The sequence below is a fragment of the Hylobates moloch genome, unplaced genomic scaffold, assembly GCF_009828535.3.
Source record: "Hylobates moloch isolate HMO894 unplaced genomic scaffold, HMol_V3 SCAFFOLD_8, whole genome shotgun sequence".
NCBI classification, from domain to species: Eukaryota; Metazoa; Chordata; class Mammalia; order Primates; family Hylobatidae; genus Hylobates; species Hylobates moloch.
In genome coordinates, this window is record NW_026652283.1 from 51,492,874 (window position 1) to 51,509,975 (window position 17,102).

Here is a 17,102-nt window from a genome sequence, read left to right on the forward strand (position 1 = left end):
CGGGCCGCTCATGCACTCGGTAACCTTCAGGCGCCCCGGCCGCCCGCCTGCAACCTGCGGAGCCCGCGTCGCAGCAGCCCGGACAGGGAGATTGGTCTGGATGTGGGTCTGGTCTTACAGTCGCGGGCCAGGATGAGGGCAGGTTGCGACAGCGCGCACCCGGCTACCTTCAGCGGCGTTAAGCCCGGCGGGGGCGGGGAAACCGAGCGAGCGAGCGGGCGGGCGAACGCCGCGGCCGCCTCCGCCTCCTCCGCTTCCTCCCTGGCCGCCGCCTCCGCCCCTGGTTGGCCAGCGCCACGGCTGTCGCACATTTTGCCTGTCATCGAGGTCGCAAAGCGCCGCTTTGCGGCTTCCACGTGACCACCCTCCTGTCAAGCGCAGGGCGCGCGACTACCCGGCCAGGATCTGTTCGCTGGCGGCAGAGACGGCAACCTGCAGCTGCGGAAGCTTCAAGTCTCGCAACAGGTTATTCCAGTTTGGATTTAAGCAAAGGCCTCGGGATAGCGCCTCCCCCTAGCTGAGGCGGGGACCAGATTGTGCACCTCACGTGGTTAGTCACACAAATACACACCAGCCTCACAAACCAACTGAACACACTGTTACAACTCGTCTAACAGCATTTCAGAAATATACGTTTTCTCTACAATGTTTCACCAAAATACAACTTCATATAGTCTCTCACGCTCAACCTGTCAAAACCGAATCCACACTGTCACACCCAGTCCCAAGCTCCCTGACGTCTGCATCCTTAGACTCCGTAACACAGAAGTAACCAGACTGCCATGGTAGACATGGGAGAGACGAGGAAGCTGAGAAAAGTAAAAATCTCGTCCCAGAGAAGAGGAGGAGCATTTTTTTTAATTGATAAGGTAGTTATGAGAAATAACAACCTCCAGTTAATAGGGTTGCTCCAAAGGGGGAAAAAAGGGAAAACCTTTCTACTGCTGCAGTTATATTTGTTTTTTTTAAGCTGAGACATCTTACAAATGGGGTAAAACTTGAATCCAGCTTTGAATATAGTCAGTCTATTTTTATTTCTTTATTTCTTTCTTTATTTTGAGACGGAGTCTCGCACTGTGGCCCGGGCTGGAGTGCAGTGGCGCGATCTCGGCTCACTGCAACCTCCTCTTTCTGGGTTCAAGCGATTGTCCTGCCTCAGCCTCCAGAGTAGCTGGGATTACAGGCGCCCGCCACCATGCCTGGCTAAGTTTTTGTTTTATTTTTAGTAGAGACGGGGTTTCACTATGTTGCCCAGGCTGATCTCGAACTCCTGTCCTCGTGATCCGCCCTCCTCGGCCTCCCAAAGTGCTGGGATTACAGGCGTGAGCCACCGCACCCAGCCTATTCATTTTCATAAGAAACTATTTTGGAATATTCACCAATTATTGAAAGTTTCAACCCATGGTCAGAAATTGACAGCCTCTGTAACTAAAACAGCCAAAGACTATGTACAGTGAAGTGTGACAGTTTCTAATTGTCGTCCAGGTTAGAGAAAGTGTGACAGTGGAAGTTGTTCATCCTTGATTTGGGAAAATATCAGCTTCTGGATTGACATGGGGCATTTACTTGCTTTGGATAGTATGTAAAAGCTTGAAAATGTGACGTAAGATTGCTGATTTTATCCTGTAGAGCTAAAATAAAAACTAGTGAAATCATCATGTAGCATGAAGGCCTAGGCTTCCCTTAAGAACTTTTTAAACTTGTATTATTTATTTACTTTTTTAGAGACAGGGCCTCACTATGTTGCCCAGGCTGGCTTCCAGCTCCTGTGCTCAAGCCATCCTCCCACCTCAGCCTCCTGAGAGTGGGGATTACAGGTGTGAGCCATACTACCACACCCAGCAAGGCCTAGGCTCCATAAACTGGGAATATATTCATGAGAAATCAGAAATATGACTTAATTGTTCAGTTTCACTGAATATAAAGAAGTGCACTATATTATGATCTGAGTTTATTCTGTGTGTTTTCTTAAATGAAAATAGGCCGTCCTACAACTCTTAAGTAATGATCTGTGTTTAGACCAGAATTAGCTAGATAATAGAACCCTCCACAGTCACATGAATCAAAATGTCTTAATTTTTATCTGTAAGAAAATAATTCCATGGCCAGGGCAGTGGCTCATGCCTGTAATCCCAACACTTTGGGAGGCCGAGGCAGGCAGATCACTTGAGGTCAGGAGTTCAAGACCAGCCTGGCCAACATAGTGAAATCCCATCTCTGCTAAAAATAATACAAAAATTAGCCGGGCATGGTGGCATGTGCCTGTGGTCCCAGCTACTCGGGAGGCTGAGGGAGGAGAATCACCTAAACCCGGGAGGTGGAGGTTGCAGTGTGAACCAAGATCACACCACTGCACCCCAGCCTGGGTGACAGAGTGAAACTCTGTTTCAAAATAAATAAATATTTTTTTAAAAAGAAAGTAATTCCAAAAGTCAGCACAAATGTGAATCATGAGGCAAAACACAGCACCATTAATATAAATGTGGCAATTCAGTTGCCCCATTCATATAGGCCACCCTCAGTATAAGGCAGGTGAATAATTGTTTTTAGTTATATGGCCAAGGATTAATGCAGTCCTAAAAAGTTGGGGGTTTTTCTCTGTGATGATGCATGTGTACCTCAGAACCCATTCAAATCCCATGTTGCTCCCTTTTTCTTTCCTTTCTCTCCATCTGGAAATTAAAACAATGTGGTATGTAGAACGATGGAATGAACACACTAGACATTCAGGCATATATTAGTACTGCTTTTCCAAATAATTAGCTGAGGGAACTTGGATGAGTCACTTAATCTCTCTGACTTCAGCTTCGCACAGGACTATTTCCTCTGATAAATGAAAAAACAATATGTAAATGCATGGAAAATATAAAATATTGGTATCACACTAACATAAATTTAATAGTCAATAATTGTGGTTTGAGTTCTAACTCTGCTCTTTAACAAAGGCTCTCTGGTTCTATTTCTTTATCTCTAAAATTGGGCTAATAAAACTTGTGATTTTGAATGTTGAATGATAAAATGCTTGTGAAAATTCCTCATAAACCTTAAAATGCTCCAAACATATTAGTTATTACTCTGTATACCAATTCCTAAATGCTTTTCTCAGGACCACCCCTTTCATAAAGTTTAAGCCAGTAAGGATCTTTCTCCTTTCTAATCACTGCTTTTACTATCTTTACAACACAACTTAGTGCTGCAGTAAATTCTGCAATTTTTTTCTCTAATTGTTTTCATATATGTATGTTTAATCTCCCCCCAAAAGGTTGAAAGTTTCTTGAGATTATAAACCGCTTTATGCCATGTGTTTTTATATTCACCATAGTGCAAACATAGCAAAGTCTTGTGAACATAACAGATAGTAAATGCTTTTGAATTTATTAATTTTTATTGGGAGTCTACTATGTACAGATACATTACAAACTTTATCTCATTTAATGTTTACAACTACTACTTTACAGAATATAAAGCTGCTCTGACAAGTTAAGAATTTGCTCAAAGTCATGCTACAAAGTGACAAACCTAGGACTCAAGGCTAGGTCAAATTAGTGCTCTTTCCACTTACCATGTTGCCGCTGTACAATTTCCCTTCCATGCTGCTTAGTTTACACCGTTCCCAAAGACACTGTTTCTTCCCTATGGCCTAACTCTTCATGGTTGGATACCTAGCATCCAGAGTAATTATCTACTACAGATAAGAGAAGGGAAGAAAAATAAATACTGAATTAGGAGAAAAAAAATCATTTTTCATTTCTCCAGAATTCCATCCTTAAGAGAAACAATTTCAGTTAAGTGTCATAAACCAAAACAAGGAAATGTAAAGAAATTTGGTGCATGCATGAGCAAAGAAAAGTAATTTTAATTTATCTGTTCTCATAGTTGGCCCATAGTAGGAGTTCATGGAGCTCAGCCTAAGTTAAATACAGATCTTTTTCTAGAATCTCCATGTTCTTTTAAAAGAAACTTTTATATCATCTTTATTTCCAATATAAATAATAAATATTATTTATATTTTACTAAATTTTTATTTGAAATTATTTTAGAATAGTTCCAAAGACAGTACAGAATGTTCCTGTATGCTTTTAGCCCATTTTTCTCTAATGTTACCATCTTATTTAACATGGTACATCTATCAAAACTAGGAAATTAACACTGCTAAATACTACTAGTTAAATTCTAGAGGCTCTATTTGGATTTTTACACTAATGTCCTTTTCTTGTTCCATGGTCCAATAATACCACATTACATTTAGTTGTCATGTCTCAGTAGCCTCTTCCAATCTGTGACAGTTTCTCAGTGGACACTTCTGAAGAGTCAGGAACTTTATAAAATCTCCCTCAATCTGGGATTGCCTAATGTATTCTCAGAATTACACTGAGTTTACGCATTTGGGGGAAAATACCGCAGAGGTGATATGTCCTTGTTACATCATATCAAGGCCATGTGTTATCAACTTGAGTTATTACTGGTAGTGATAACCTTGATTCTTTGGTTGAGATAACCAGTTTCTTAAATAATACTTCTTGCTCATAATGTAATTCATGAGAAGACTAATGCTACTACACATAGGTATTTCATCTAGTGATTTAATGTTGTTTAGGATACTAGTGGCTGACCCTGGACTAATGGAAAAAGTATAAGGTTTGGAGCCCCGAGAACTGAATTCAAATCCTGTGTCTACTATTTACTGACTTTAAATCACAATTTCTGCCAGCCTCAATTCCCTCACTTGAAATATGGGGATTATTATCATAGTCACTTCACAGAATTGTTGTAAAGATCAATATATGCATTGGCTGTGTGTGGTGGCCCACGCCTGTAATCCCAGCACTTTGGGAGGCCGAGGTGGGCGGATCATGAGGTCAGGAGTTCGAGACCAGCCTGACCAACATGGTGAAACCCTGTCTCTACTAAAGATACAAAAATTAGCGGGCATGGTGGTGCGCCCCTGTAATCCCAGCTACTCAGGAGGCTGAGGCAGAAGAATCGCTTGAACCTAGGAAGCAGAGGTTGGAGTGAGCTGAGATTGTGCCACTGCACTCTGCCTGGGTGACAGAGCAAGATTCAGTCTCAAAAAAAAATATATATATATATATAGAGAGAGAGAGAGACAGAGAGAGATATGCATCATATTTTATAACCATGAAACACTATACAAATATTAATTGTTGCTATTATTTTTCAGCTTTTGGGTTGCTTACTGGGCTTTTTTTCTTCTTACTTTAAAAAAGAACTTTCAGGCCTGGTGCGGTAGCTCACACCTGTAATCCCAGCACTGTGGGAGGCTGAGTCGGTCAGATCATGAGGTCAGGAGATGGAGACCATCCTGGCCAACGTGGTGAAACCCCATCTCTACTAAAAATACAAAAATTAGCTGGGTGTGGTGTTGGGCGCCTGTAATCCCAGCTACTCAGGAGGCTGAGGCAGGAGAATGGCTTGAACCCAGAGGTGGAGATTGCAGTGAGCCGGGATCGCGCCACTGCACTCCAGCCTGATGACAGAGCGAGACTCCATCTCAAAAAAAAAAAAACTTTCAGCCTGGCCAATATAGGAAGACCCCATCTCCACAAAATTAGAAAAATTATCCAGGCATGGTGGAGCATGCCTGTGGTCCCAGCTACTCCGGAGGCTGAGGTAGGAGGGTCACTTGGGCCTGGGAAGTCAAGGTTTCAGTGAGCCATGACCATGACCAAGCCACTGCACTCTAGCCTGGGCAACAGAGTGAGAACCTGTCTCAAAAATAAAATAAAAATAATAAAAAATTTTCATAAATAAGTACCTATATGAAAAAAATCACTGAATCTCAGAAATAAAATGCTGAAGCCACAATTATAAAGTGACAAAAAAGGCTGCCTGGGGGTGCCCAGTCTGTTTTCCACTTGTGTTGATCTATAAATAACAACAAAAAGGAAGACTTTGAGACCAGTTAAAGAAATAGTAAATACCACATACACATTTCCAAAAGTTAATCATTCAGAAACTGTACCTACTTGAGTCAATGAGGGAAAAGCACAGAATAATTTGACTAAATCACATTTCTATTCTATGTCTCTCTCTCTTTTTTTTTTTTTGGAGACTGCTGGAGTACAGTGACGCTATCTCGGCTCACTGCCACCACTGCCTCCCAGGTTCAAGCAATTCTCCTGCCTCAGCCTCCTGAACAGCTGGGATTACAGGCGCCAGCCACCACACCCAGCTAATTTTTTTTGTATTTTTAGTGGAGTTGGGGTTTAACCATGTTGGCCAGGCTGGTCTCAAACTCCTGACCTCAGGTGATCTGCCCACCTTGGCCTCCCAAAACGCTGGGATTATAGGCGTGAGCCACCGCGTCCGGCCATTTCTATGTCTCCTTAAATGATTATGAACTGCTGGAGCAAAAGGTTTCCATGACTGTTAATATTTAATATCTAACTATAAAGGCTATATTTCAGTATTTGATGTACTTATCATTTTGATGTTAAAAGGGAAAGCACCACTCTCAATATAGTAGAAACTTAACTATGAATTTTTCTTTTAAGCCATGTTAGAATATAAGCTTATTGAGGGTAGAGATACCCTTGAATCTGCTTTAGTGAACCAACCCTCAATAAATACTAGATTTTCACTGGAGTTACTGTGTAATACTTACGTATGCCTTCTGAACTAAGACCCTAACCTCTGCACTGCCAATTCTGGTTTACCCAACAGGCATATGAAGCACATGCTTCAGGGCACCAGCAAAATCAGAATGTTAAAAAAAAAAAAAACTTTGCCAAATAATTTAATATCTCAGCAAAACCACTGAAGTAGCCATCATGGGAAAAAAATCAGAACTTTGTTGGACTTTTTTACTCTTATTTTGGGGTTCTTTTATTTTTCTTTTTATTTCTATATGAGGAAGAGGTGGTAGAACATCAAAATCTTTTTGGTGCTTAGGGCCTCCAAAAATCTTAATACAACTCTGTGTACATCTTAAATTATCATAAGTTTTACTTAGTTATTCAGCAATAAGCATTTTATTTCATGAAAATTATAGTATGTTTACCCGTACTTTATGTAATCATACACTTTAAGATTCTTCCCCTTTACAATTTATCTCTAAGCAGGAAACCATAATAAATGCTAGAAGGCAATCCTCATAAATTGGACTAATACCAGTTCTCTCTTATCAGCCAACAGTGCTAATATGTCCTCACACCCTCTTGCTGTATGAAAAGATTACACAGTTCCCAGAATAATCAAAAGTAAATTATTATTTATTTCTTACTGGTATAAATGGAATCTTAAATGTTTCTATTTGAAACGTCTACATATATGTAAGAAAAAGAGAGTTAATTTCTTGTTTTGTAGTTCTCATTTGATTCACAATTCAAGTTTAGTTACCTAAGAAAAGAACTCTAGTTTTTTTCTCAACAATTACGTTAAAGAAAACACTGCCGGATTCTTCCCAGTTTCAACTTTCCCTCTACCTACCAGCCAATCTCTTGCTGGATGAGTATCCAGAGGTTTCTGGTGTGTTTTGTTAATACTCCCAGTGTACTTCAAGAAGGGTACAGATATTGCTTGAGGATCCGCTTGCCAAAGGCCGGTTCTAATTAGACATGTCATTTTTTGCTTGGTTTCATTTTGACCACTGGGTGCATCATGCAACTGTGTTGGATATTTTTAAGAGTATAAAAATACAGAAAGCAATAGTTAATTAATCTCACCTAGCTAAAAGAGGAAGTTAAAAGTACTGGAAATTGGTGTCGGATGATTAAAGGATTAGGAGAGAGACCATTCCTTTACATCTAGACACCCTCCCCAACCCTACATCCCCAAAAAACCAAGCCACTTCTAAGTAGTGAGAGAACTTCGGCAACCAAGAAATGGCTTTGTTAGAAAACACTTCACACGACTTATTTTAAACTTTGCTTTAAATTTAATTGCTTTTCGCCTTTTTCTCTAATAATAGGACTATTTCGCAGTTTCTAGTCCTTGATTAATTAAGGCTTCAGAGTTCGTTCTTACATATGCCATGTCTTAAGTTTTCATAAAATTCAGTCTATACAAGACTTGCTTTTTGTGAGCACTGTGCTTAGTGGCAGTCCAGATTTTCCCCTCCACCCCCGCGGCCACCCCTGCCCACCGCACCGTCGGGCGTGGATCTGGCAGGTGCGAGGCCGAGGCCCAGGGCTCAGCGAAAGAGGCCGAGTTTACAGAGCGCGCGCGCCCTAGAGGAGGCAGCAGCAGCCGCAGGCCTGGCCGCCCGAACTTTGCGAGCCTGGCGGGGGAGCACAGAGGCGGGCCGACCTGCCCCGCTAGCGCTGAAAGAACGACTCCCTTTATGCCAGCTCGCTGTCCGCCTTCCCGCAGCCTACGCTGCGGAGCCTCAAAGACCCTGCGGCCCTCCACAACCGTCTTAAATAACAAACCCCTGTCCTCGCCCCCGTAGGAATTGGGGCAGCTGGGGGTTCGCGTCGCAGACTCAAGCCCGCCAGCAGGAGAAGGGCAGGCCGGGCTTCGCGGGGCCGAACCCCGCTCCAGCTGGGGACAGGCCGCCTAGCCGGCGGGAGGGAGCCGGCGCGAGAGACTTGACGGGAGGAGGTGGAGAGCGGGAGGCGGGAATGAGGGCGCGGGACCGGGCGGGCGGAGCGAGCGAGACTGCGAGCGCGAGCGCCAGCAGGGCGGAGGGCGGGGCGTGGGCGGTGCCCGGCCTTCCCGCTCCCGCGGCGCTGCAACTCTGCCGAGCCTCCTTAAAACTCTGCCGTTAAAATGGGGGCGGGTTTTTCAACTCAAAAAGCGCTCAATTTTTTTCTTTTCAAAAAAAGCTGATGAGATCGGAAAAAAGGGAGAAGAAACCGGCACCCTCTTTGAGAGGCAACAGAAGCAGCAATTGTTTCAGCGAAAAAAGCAGCAACGGAGGGAGTGAAGGAAAAAAGCAAAAAAGGGGGCGACACGCAAGTGCCTGTAGGGGTGAAAGGAGCAGGGACCGGCGATCTAGGGGGGGATCAGCTACAAAAGAAACTGTCACTGGGAGCGGTGCGGCCAGGGAGGAAGCAGTGCTGCCAGGCTCGGCTCCAGGGCACAGCTGGCTGGCGGCTGCCCTGTCCGCAGCAAAGGGGCACAGGCCGGGGACCGCGAGAGGTGGCGAAGTGGCACCGGGCGCCGAAGCTGCTGAGCGCTCGCCGAGACGGCGACGGGACTGGCTGCGCCCTGGAACTGCGGCGACTCTCCCTACTCTGAACTTGGCCTACGTTTCCCAGGACTCTCCCCATCTCCGGAGGCCCCCACAAAACCGGGAAAGGAAGGAAAGGACAGCGGCGGCAGCAGCTCAATGAGTGCCTACGGCAGAAAGCCTGAACGAGCTCGGTCGTAGGCGGGAAGTTCCCGGGGGGCTGCCCAGTGCAGCCGCAATGCTGCCGCGAGCTGCCCCAGCACTCCGGGCCCCGTAGACGCTTCCCGCATCTCTCTCCTTCTTCAGGCTGCCGGGAGTCCCGGGACCTGGCGGGGCCGGCATGACGGGCTTCTCGGGGGCCCGCTGCACGCCCGGCAGCCTCCGGAGACGCGCGCCGAGCCCGGCTCCCACGGCCTCTGAGGCTCGGCGGGGCTGCGGCTGCCTGGCGGGCGGGCTCCGGAGCTTTCCTGAGCGGCATTAGCCCACGGCTTGGCCCGGACGCGACTAAAGGCTCTTCTGGAGAAGCCCAGAGCACTGGGCAGTCGTTACGACCTGTAACTTGAGGGCCACGGAACTGCTACTCCCGTTCGCCTTTGGCGATCATCTTTTAACCCCCCGGAGCACGTCAGCATCCAGCCACCGCGGCGCTCTCCCAGCAGCGGAGGACCCAGGACTATCCCTTCGGCGAGACGGATGGAAACCGAGCCCCCTGGAGGACCTGCCCCTGCAGTTCTGCCTCACACGGCTCAAGTCACCACCGTGAACAAGGGTGGGTGAATGCCTTTTCTTCCCTCTGAATGTCTTTCCTTCCGCGGCATTTTCTGCCCCGATCTATAGTCCCTTGAGTCTCCACACACACTCCTCACAGAGATCTGTAGCGTAGGTACGTGACAGCTCTGCCTACATCTGACGTCCGGAGTCATTAACCAGGAATGTATGTGTGTCTGTGTGTCTCTCTGTGGAGTCGTCAGAATTCTTCATAGGGGTTAAGCTAAAAAAGCGAGGCGAGGTGCCCCTCTCCAATGGCTCAGTTTTGCTGAATAATCACGTGTGAATCGAGGGGCGGGCTTTTGGCAGGCAGATCTTACTAGTATTTACTACCAAGCTCTACTCCAGATTAACCATCCCAGTCCTTCTGTCAGTCTCCGATGCCATCATGCAGCCTGGTTAGGAGCAAAGGAAAGGGGAAAAAGAAAAACGACTAATTCATCTTTTCCTGATCGTCAGGACCCTAGAGAATGGCCGAGCCTTGGGGGAACGAGTTGGCGTCCGCAGCTGCCAGGGGGGACCTAGAGCAACTTACTAGTTTGTTGCAAAATAATGTAAACGTCAATGCACAAAATGGATTTGGAAGGACTGCGCTGCAGGTTGGTATTCAGAGAGGTGGGGAAAACAAGTCAATAATGTTGCCTACGTGACCCGGGTTTCTAGATTTACAGCTTTTAAGCTTTCAGGGACATAAAATTTCACTGTTTTTAAACCTAGTTGGTTGCCATATTTTATATCTTTAAGTGGATGCAACTTCTCAAAATGACGTACTTTGAACAAACTCCTCAAATCCAATAACATCCTTGATATCAAGTGGGGTCCAGATTTGGTCTTAGTTTTTGGAATGTTTTTGTGACGGTGGGGATTTTAAAGTAGTCATTGTAGGGCCGAGGTTTGTTTGTTTTGTTTTGTTTTTAAAGACAGCTCTGTAAACACATTATTATGATTATTATTTGAAGTAAATACACTGCTATTAGTGGTTTTACGTACTTTGCCCCCAATAATAGACTTTAACGTTAATTTTCTTGACTACTGGTGAGGGTGTTTTTCCTTCAAATGCTTCAAGTTTTGACAAACGACCTTTCCTCGTTTGGAATGGGTGGCCTGGGCACCGGGACAGGATGTACATTTTACAGTTAATGTAATACCATCCACTCATTCAGGAGTCGGGAGGAATAAAAAGTTGAATTTTCTAATCAGAGCTCAGCTGCAGTGTCTTTGTCTCTACGGTCATGCCGTGGTGTGCTCTAATTTTCAGTAATTAGATTTACAGGCAACAATTGACACATGTCCAGCTGCCAAGTATTGTACCTGATAATTTTTTTCCTCTTCGGAATGTTATCATGTAACTTAGGTGAAAGGCTTAGAAACAGAAAAATGACAAAATAGTTTAAAATAGTTGCTTTATCAGAGTCTGATTATATTCTTATGAGCTATTCTTATTTGGAAATGCAACACTTGAAGCTGTTTTTGAAAACCCAGTGGGGAGAGGGTTTTTAGAGGGCTTTGTTTCGGTTACAAGAATTAAAAATTTAAGTGCCAAGAGATATACTACTAACAAACAAAGTCCATACAGTCTGTACATTTTCAATCAGAATACAATGGCCTTGCAAAAATTTCAGTATTAAGGAAGTTTATGCACAGATACTAAATTATTTATCTCGTTATTGCTGCTACATTAAGTAATGATTTTTTTTCTTTTTCTACCTAGTAGTTTTGAACAGGTTTAGTGATGATAGCAAAGTAACAAATTTAATATATTGAAAAGTTTCCTTTTGAAAACTCAAAAGATTATATAAACTTCACAAAGAATGAGCTACTTAACCCATGTTCATAATAAGATTTTACAGGATTTTTGATGAACAGGAAGACTGGGAAATTAATAATATTCTTTAAAAAGTTTTGACAAACATTTTTAATACAACTTTACAATCTTGTTTATATTAAACATACTTATCAAGATACTAACACCCACTTATTGTGGCTTAGTCCTTGTACATATAACGAAACACACACACAGAAACTGGAGTTTCAAGGCTTATTTTCAATATGTATAATCCTGACTCTGAAGTTGTGTCATAAGTCAAGAAATAACTTTCTTCAAAACCATTTCCAATATTGCTATTATCTTCTGTGAAAAAAGGTGAATTTTCTTCTACAATTATGTTTATTTACTCAATTTCAAAAGCCTTTTCCACCTTCCTAGTGTACATTTTTCTATCAGGTTAATATCAAAGGCCTTAATCGTATGTTTGCTTTACAAAGATCCAAGGTATCTGTCTCTTATTTTTCTCATTCCAGGTCCTTAAATATTATTAAATCTTTAGAGACAGTTGTGGTCGTATCAATTTTTAATAACCAAAAAGTATGTTTCATTGAAGTTCTTGAAATATAAATTATGTATCACTGTTTACCACTGCTCCAAAGGAAGAGCTAAAAATCAACAGTTTTATCAACAGGGGAGCTTAATATCTTGTCCATCTACGTAGTTTGCATTTACAAAATATTACTCATTCTAAATATATTTTATTATGTTATTTAATGTGTGATTAGATTTTTTTAACAAACATTTAAAAAAGATAGAATGACTTTGTATTTTCCATTAGCATTTAATTTCATAAACATTGAGTGTCTATTACACAAGATATTTATTATAAATTTAGATTATTATGGATATACCTAAATATAAATAAACCAGTGTAAATGCTGAAAATGTGTGGCATGTTAATGAAAGTAATATTTTTTCACAACTAAATTTTATGCATTTTATATTTGCATGCTGTTCTACAAGATATTTTATAAGAGACCACTGATAGAGTGAGATATATTCAAACAATAGTAGATAATCTTTGTTATGTGAATTATTTGTATGTTGATAGCAAGTGTTAATACCACATTCTGACTTTTAAAATGTTGGCAGTTTACAAATAGCTATTCCTTAAATGCTTGATAATAACTGAAAAAGGAACTAACACAGGATCACCAGTTGATTATTAAATGAGCTCAAACCACAAGACAAGGCTGTCCGTGTCCCAAAACACCCATTAAATATCTTATTTTTTCTTCTTTTGCTCATTTGAAAATCAGGAGGCTTGTCAGAACTTTGAGAAACAGTATATAATGTAATAGAGTGACTATTTCATTATTTTCAAGAACAGTTGTCATACAATAATTTCCTACTGTGATACAAGGCATATCAGGAATTTAGTTTTATATAAATTAATATCATAAGCAATTTAGAACACTGTGGCTTATTTAACACCTTAATAATCAGTAATGTTTTGTAACTTAAAATGAAGGATTCTAAACATTGAATACACCTAATAGCCAATATTAAATAACTTGCAAATAAAAAATATTTTTAAGAAATGCTTGGAAATTTGGAGCCATATCTATTTGGAGGGAACTTGTAAAAATTGATCATTTAAGAAAATATCAGGCCTGGATTTTTAAGACATCATTTTTACACTCGCTGATGGAGTTGGTTTAGAGAAACTCAACATCCTTATTTGTTTGCAGTAGCTATTTAGAAAATAAAGTTTAACCACATATGATTTTCTAGAATTAATACCACAGGCACATTTTTATGATCATGAACAATCAAACAGAAGGAGACTCTTATTTAAATCCCAAATTCCATTTCTGTTATCTTAATAAATTCATGAAATTACACAACTCTTCATGGAACATAGAGAACTGAGTTGTTAGCAAATGCTATACATGTTGCACAAATTCTATCTTATTGATCAATTTAAGACGTTAGACTTTTGGGCCCATTTAAGACGTTCCATCACAGAAGCTCAATTTTTAGAAGTTGTCTTCTACTTTCACCTACTAGCACTTTTCTGCATTTGACTCCTTCAAGCCTCATCCTATGGGTCTTCCGCAAGAACTCCATCAAAAATAAATAGTTACATAAATGGAAGGACAGGCAGATATTTTAAAATATTTCTGTGGCATGAGCACTTGAAGTATTCTACCATTTCTACTTCTTTTCCAGGTTATGAAACTTGGAAATCCCGAGATTGCCAGGAGACTGCTACTTAGAGGTGCTAATCCCAATTTGAAAGACCGAACTGGTTTCGCTGTCATTCATGATGCGGCCAGAGCAGGTTTCCTGGACACTTTACAGACTTTGCTGGAGTTTCAAGCTGATGTTAACATCGAGGATAATGAAGGGAACCTGCCCTTGCACTTGGCTGCCAAAGAAGGCCACCTCCGGGTGGTGGAGTTCCTGGTGAAGCACACGGCCAGCAATGTGGGGCATCGGAACCATAAGGGGGACACCGCCTGTGATTTGGCCAGGCTCTATGGGAGGAACGAGGTTGTTAGCCTGATGCAGGCAAACGGGGCTGGGGGAGCCACAAATCTTCAATAAATGTGGGGAGGGCTCCCCCACGTTGCCTCTACTTTATCAATTAACTGGGTAGCTTTCCTGACCTTAATGTCATTTGTTAAAATACAGTTCTGTCATATGTTAAGCAGCGAAATTTTCTGAAACTGCATAAGTGAAAATCTTACAACAGGTTTATGAATATATTTAAGCAACATCTTTTTCACCTGCAAAATCTGTTCTAACATGTAATTGCAAATAGCTTTGACTTTCTTCTGAATATTTTATCTTTCCTTGGCTTTTCCCTTGCTTCCCCTTTTGCCAATCTCAACACCCAACTTGAAGACTTTGTTTTTAAAATGGTTTGTCCTGATGCTTCTTTTGTCTAATTAAAATACTTTCAAAATAGACAACAATTTTCTGTTATTTTCCTTCCTTTAGAACCCATACACAACTTGTCACTTGCTAAGGAGAACTGTACTAAAAGTTATTGATGTCTTCAGTCTTTACACTAGAAGAGGTAGACCAACTGGAAAACTAGACATACTCTCTTGATGATTCAGTTGTTTTCATCCTTTACCCATGTCCTGTCCACCTTGGTGCCTAGTATTTCTGCTTTAAAACAAAATAAGGACAATTTTTTTTGAAGATTAAGCCTGAAATTTCAGTGTGAATTTCCCTTAATGTCCAATCTTCCCTTTTTCTCGACATTAAGTCAAATAGTTGAAGGACAAAGTTCAGAAGTAGCAATCTGAAAACATATTTTAGCTCTAAAGTTTTAAAAGAAAATGCCACCTTAAAAATGCTTACCACTAATGGATTTTTAATCACAAAATGAAGCAAATGGTTAAATAATACATTTCCCAAAATTATATCATAAATACACTAAGTGTAATGTGGACTTTTTCTCCCTGAGTGTAAGAAATGTAAAATTATAAAATGTTTAAGTATTAAAGTGCAAATATCAATTTTTAGGGAATGAAAAACAGCGAGACAAATGTATAAATTACATATAAAGGTCATAACTATTTTAGGATCTGCAGAATAATAAATGTAGAAACTTTTAAAATAATAAATGAGCCACTCTCACAAATGGTACTTAATTTCCACAAAACTTTTTAGTAAAAGAGTATACAATCTTTTTAGGAGCACATTTACATAAAAAATTTTTTTAAATTTTTTTTAAGGAAGTAGAAATATTAAATTTCCAAGACAATTTTCCAGCATCTACTACTCGGTCATTTTAATTTACACTTTTTAACAACAGATTTCAATATAGTTATCATTTACAAATTCATACATACTTTATTCATCATCTCCCACATGATCAAAGATGTTTTATGTGAACGTTCCCTCCTACTTCATAAGCTCTCTGCCCTCACTCCAAAAAGAACAAAATGCCTCAAGGTTTATTGAAGGACATGGTTCTGATGCCTGACCTAACAAGGATTGGAATGGCTGGGTGGCAGGCAAGTGGTTTTCAATAATTTATTTTCCATGATAGTATAAAAGAATATAGAAAGAAAAGATTAATCCTTTTAATTTTGCAGTAAAATTTACATTCCCTAAGTGCAAAAAGACCTCATCCTCTGACACCTTTAACCACAAATTACTAAATAAATTTATTTTTGATGGCAACAAAGTTAAACTTAAAACACTTACTTAAGAAAAACAGAGATTGAGGTGGTTTTGAAGTAAAAGTGTCATATTTTGGATTTTAAAATGGAGTCAATATACAAAATATACTACTTTAATAAGCCGACTATTTTTGAACAAAACACTAACTGAAAGTAATTTTTAAAAAAAACCCTCTTACAAGTTACAACTGTAAAGATGGACGGTCATGATTTTAAAATCCAGTTTAATGGACTTCACAGCATCCAACATGTCTCGGCATTTACTTTATTTAATAGAATAAAATTTCCCTTTAGAGATTTCAAATATAAAAGCATAGGACGTTCATAAAGCAAAAGAGGAGTTACTTCTGCAGTTGCTTTGTTCTCGGGTGGTCAGAGCACAATAGAGGGAGAGGACGCTCTATCTTTTCATCAGTCTAAATGTTGTTAGGCATTAAAACATCGCCATATTACTCTAGCTCTGTGCGGGAAGTAGCTTTGCTAATCTAAGTATTTTAGAAATGAGTTATGTGGTCCCCTCTAGGAAATATGAAAAGCCATTATTCAATCTCAAAAACCTCAACAATATTCTGTAAGCCTCTTGAACATGCCGAAATGTATAGGATGGATAAAACGTTGCTGCTGGGGACCTATTTTTCAGCGACCTGAGGTGGGGAGGGAGGGGTCTGAACTTATTCAGATGCAGAGAGTGGGGATGCAAGTGCTAACTAATGGAGTGTCCAGAGCTCCAGGGGACGACGCTGTTGTAAGGATGGAGGATACAAAGCAGAGGATGCGCTCTCAAATTCAGTTCTTCACCGCTGCGTCCGCATCCACATCGGGAAACTTGGGCTCAGCCTTTGCCCACTAAGCTGAAGCCAGGCTTACACCTGGGGTGGAGGGCACTAACATGACCTCGGTTCAAGTTCTGGTCCCCGAACTGCTAAACAAAGTGTCTTTTATCACATTTTGGTAGTGAATTAAGTTTTCTGATAAACATTATGCATCTTGCAACGGTGTGATGAGTTCATGTACACACACACCACAATGGGTGACTGATCAATAAGTAGATTACGTATTCTGTCCCGAGAAAGCAATATGATGTATTTCCCTTATCGTATTGATCAAAAGAACGTTGTGGATGGAGTCCGTGGCCCAGGACTGGTTTCGAAATCTCAGTTCCCAAAAAGGTGCTTTCGGCTTTTGCTGGGGGTAGAAGTAAATAGTCCATAGGCGCCGGGCAATCACAGTG

The 17,102-nt window shown here is 41.2% G+C and overlaps 1 protein-coding gene across 3 annotated transcripts; it reads left to right on the plus strand.

The window, feature by feature from the left end:
• Positions 1-480: 480 nt before the first annotated feature.
• On the plus strand, positions 481-14,643 carry CDKN2C (cyclin dependent kinase inhibitor 2C). Of its 3 annotated transcripts, none has more exons than XM_058443405.1 (3): positions 481-550; positions 10,361-10,500; positions 13,902-14,637. In XM_058443405.1, exons 2-3 carry the CDS (start codon positions 10,372-10,374, stop codon positions 14,277-14,279), a joined length of 507 nt encoding a protein of 168 aa, XP_058299388.1. In that variant the 5' UTR covers positions 481-550; positions 10,361-10,371; the 3' UTR covers positions 14,280-14,637. The 3 variants fall into 3 exon arrangements, 2 of the variants coding, with proteins under 2 accessions (XP_058299388.1, XP_032016699.1); XM_032160808.2 differs by lacking the exon at positions 481-550 and adding an exon at positions 8,626-9,902 and having other exon boundaries at positions 13,902-14,643; XR_004249252.2 differs by lacking the exons at positions 481-550; positions 10,361-10,500 and adding an exon at positions 8,584-9,902 and having other exon boundaries at positions 13,902-13,978.
• The last annotated feature ends 2,459 nt before the right edge of the window (positions 14,644-17,102 follow it).

Coding starts and splice junctions, on each gene's coding strand:
- CDKN2C (XM_058443405.1), top strand. CDS start 10,372: ATGGCCGAGCCTTGGGGGAACGAGTTGGCGTCCGCAGCTGCCAGGGGG. Junction 10,501..13,901: donor TTGGAAGGACTGCGCTGCAG/GTTGGTATTCAG, acceptor CTTCTTTTCCAG/GTTATGAAACTTGGAAATCC.